This window comes from Octodon degus, unplaced genomic scaffold (assembly GCF_000260255.1).
Source record: "Octodon degus isolate 3935 unplaced genomic scaffold, OctDeg1.0 scaffold00343, whole genome shotgun sequence".
Classification (NCBI taxonomy): Eukaryota; Metazoa; Chordata; class Mammalia; order Rodentia; family Octodontidae; genus Octodon; species Octodon degus.
This window is the reverse complement of record NW_004524919.1, coordinates 967,726-971,524: the sequence shown is the minus strand read 5'-3', so window position 1 is coordinate 971,524 and position 3,799 is coordinate 967,726. Positions and strand designations below refer to the sequence as shown.

Genomic DNA, 3,799 nt, shown 5'->3' with positions numbered 1-3,799 from the left:
CCACACACACACACACATAAATATAAAAAAATTAAAAAAAAAAAAAGATATTGTTCATGAGAATCTAAAGATGGGATCAGACGGTGAGAGTGACCAAGCTTCTGGGACATCATCCGATGAATCCAGTCACCTACGGGGGTTTGTCGTAGAAATCGAATACATAGGCGGATCTCAATGGAGGTAGCCACCTAAAATACACAGATACCTTTGTATGTGAGTCTGTGTGTCTAAACAAATACATACGTGGATATTAAGCAAATAAATGACATTTAAAAAAAATTTTAAAAAATCGTCTGGGTATGATAGTATGCCTACAGAAATAAGAGTTTCCCAAGTTATTTCTTTTGAAAACATAAATCCATATCATGAATGCTTTCTACACTGTTTTTCCTCATCCTGTGGCCTATGGTACCAGAGAGAAGCGGTAGATTGGTTTTGGTTTTTGTTGCTGTTTTGATTTATTTTTTGTTTTTTTGAAATGCTGGTGATGAAATCCTGGGTGTCACCTGACCATGTGTAGTACTGCTGACCTACACAGCCAGCCCAGGGAATCTACCTTTTTAAATTGCCGTGAACATGTAGATTCTATACATCGCTTCCTGTTTGTCTCTTTCTCTGATGTTGGATCATGTGCTACTCAAGGGTACATGTTGTGCTTAGAGCTCATGAGTCTCCCAAAGCTCAAGTATTAAGGACCTGGCTTCCAGCTGATGACACTGTGGGGTCTGGTGCAACCTTCAGGAACGAGGTTGAGCAGGGAAATGTTAGATCTGTGAGTGCTGCCTCGAAGGGGGAGTCGGGGCAGCATAAGGGAATCTTTCTGGGTGGTGTTAAATGGTTCCACTCTTGCTCCACAAATTCCACAAATTCCTTTCTGCTTCCTGCCTCCTGAGACCTCTGGGAGTTGATGGCACACTTCTTGCGGTGCCGTTTCTTCCTCAATATATCAATCCTCTCATTCCTGAAACTTTCATCTTCTATGCAGCTCTATTTCTTGGGGAGTATTAGCCCTAGACAGAAATGCTGAACTCTGAATCAACATACAGATGCCTGGCAGGGCAGTAGGGTCTGAAATTACCCAATTAAAAAGAAAAAAGAAAACAGAACAAAAAATTCAGGGCCAGCCAGATAGCACAGTGGATTAAAGCACCTGCTTAGACAGCCGAAAAGATCAGAGTTTTGTCCCCAGCATGTCATGCCATTCCTCCTGCCCCACCTCAGTGAATGCTGAGCCCACAATAGTATCACTTGTGATACTAGCCAGTTGTGCAATCTTCAGTCCCCTATCCTCTCTCCAAAGTAGAAGACCATAGCTCTTTCCTATTGAGGCCAGCATCAGATAGGAAAGAGCAAACAACACATCTGGACACACTGACTTGGGTAACCAACAAGGCTGTCTGTGACCATTTCCTGAGACAGGGACTCACACATTTAATGTGAGGTGTAAGCACTTGCCTCCCTTCAATGGTCCCTCTTTTTTCTACTTCTCATCACATTAATGTAGACCAGGTACGTACAGAAGAACTCACACAACTGCCCTCACTGGAATCTTAGCATAATGGCCCTTTCCAGTCTGGCTACTCTAGTAGAGTAGATATGTGACATCATTTTGTAGGACTAAGAAGTGAAAAAGGCAATGTGATGATACTCTAGTGTGTGATCTTTGTCACATCATCTGTCACTGGCACACTACCCATGTTCACTTATTTTTCTAGGACAATGAAGGGCTTTTCTCACTCTTCAGCAAGAACATCACATCTTACCTGTTCAAGTTGTCCATGTGGCCTTCCAAGAAGGAGATAGAGTCCATATATACCTCCTGACTAAAGTAAAGCTTAAGAATCTGTGAGGTGCTTTGGGTAAAATGCTGCTTTCTTTTCTCTGAGGAAATGTTGGCAGGCACAGAAATGCCTGAGAGAATTAATTGGTGGAGATTGTGCATCTGGAACAGGTAAGGGGTAAGATGATCCAGTGTGGAGAGTGTTGGTCAGTGACGCACATCCACCTTCTGCACAGAATCAAGGTTCAGTATTTCCAAGAATTCTGTGATCCTTTGAATGAATGTGACTGTAATACACAGCTTTGTACAATTCATCTGCACTTAACCAATCCTGTCCTGGAAGAACGTTCGCACATTGGATTGGAGTATCCAATCTTTGCCTGATAGGATGAGCACAGATACTTCTGATCAAGCTACAGGTCTACAAACATCCTGAGGCCCTGTTTCTCCATTATCTCTGGCTCACTCTTCTGTGTTTTTCTCTGCTTCATGGCCTCTGTGGGAAAAGATTCCAACAAATCTCCGGCCCAAACTCAACAGAAGTTCTGGTTCACAGCTCACTTATCTAGTACTTGCAGTTTGAGTCCCCTGTAGGTGAACTCAGAAAGAGTCTGATCATTTTGGTGAGGACCCTATTTCCTTTCATCTTTGATTGATTCTAGACATCAGTTGATTTATTTTTCAGTCACTCTCTGTCTTCCACTTTTTCTTCCACTTTCCCCAATGGATCCTTGTCAATCCCTATTATTAGCGCCTCTGGAAGATCCAGGATCTTACTGCTTCTTTTACTGTGACCCCCACACTTAGCTGTCATCTTCATATGCTGATCTACTCCTAGGAGACTCAGCAATGCCCATGGCTTTTCTGATTCTTTTGGGTATGACCAAGTATCAGAAGCTTCTAACTTCCAGTCCCTCTCCTGACAACTCCAGTTCCTCACTCAATGAGCAGGACCCTCAATCCAGGATACCTGTATCAGACTCACCTGTGACAAACCTGGGCCAGCAGCACATCTAACTCATTTAGCACAGCTTGTAAGACATGCAGGTTTCTTTTCTGAAGTTAGAACATATTCACCTAAATTTATGTGTCTCTGATTTCCCCCAGGCTCACCAGTGCTCCCAGAGGAGGCACCAAAATGGGTAGGACAGCATCATGGCCTTCAGAACCTCAGGGTTCCCCCTGGTGAAGGCCTCAATGAACACTGGTGGGAAAAGCTCTTTTGGCATGTCCTGAAGAGCTGCAATAACCAAGCCCTTTTCCCTTAGCAGGCTCTGAAGGTCCAACTTCAGAAGTGTGCATGTTGAGAGCACACTCATCCTGGTGAGTGTGTAAGGCCAAAGATCTTGAGGAAACATCTAGAAAGAGACATCCTCTCAGGCAAGACAGGATACCCTGTCTCCTCACCAATTATGAAAGTAATTTTTAGCCAATATCCCTTATTTGAAAATAGTAGAAATGTCTTCAGTTGAACTGAATTATATTCTTTTCCTATACCTTTGACTTTAATAACACTATGATGAATTTGTCAAAGAGCCCAGGTCACCAAGATGATGGTTGATAGATGACATTTCAATTGCTCCCAGAACTCTAGGCCCACTGAGAATAGGGAGCCAAAAAAGGACAAATTCACTGTAGTTATTTTTTAAGATAAAATTCTCATCCTCAATCCAGGGTTATAAAACAAGGTCATGCAAATATCACATGGGCAAATCTAACTTCTCAGTTCCTACAATGCACCTGGCTAAAAGAAAATTAACCAGATTATAAAATAAATGTCCCATGTACCCTTTTCAAATAATTGTGGATGGTGAATTCTCATAAACTAGAGCTGGCAGGAGCAGAGACAGCTATGACTGCCTCCATCTTAGTGCCCTGCCTTATTCATCACCTGGAAGTAGAAACAGAGGTTCAGAAGGATAACCACTACTTAGTGCAAGTAACTGGCTTGGGACATCGTTTAGCTGAGAATTTTCTTGTTGGCTGAAATGAATCAGAAGCTTTTGGGGTTGGAGAGTG

At 42.6% G+C, this 3,799-nt stretch overlaps 1 protein-coding gene across 1 annotated transcript in view; it reads right to left on the bottom strand.

The window, feature by feature from the left end:
• The window catches only part of LOC101569859 (PRAME family member 12-like), a 32,065-nt gene extending 28,966 nt beyond the window's left edge, over positions 1-3,099 (bottom strand). Inside the window, exon 1 of the mRNA XM_012513163.1 lies at positions 2,894-3,099. Within this exon, the coding sequence (XP_012368617.1) occupies positions 2,894-3,099 (206 nt within the window). The remainder of the gene's footprint in view (positions 1-2,893) is intronic.
• Between the last annotated feature and the right edge of the window lie 700 nt (positions 3,100-3,799).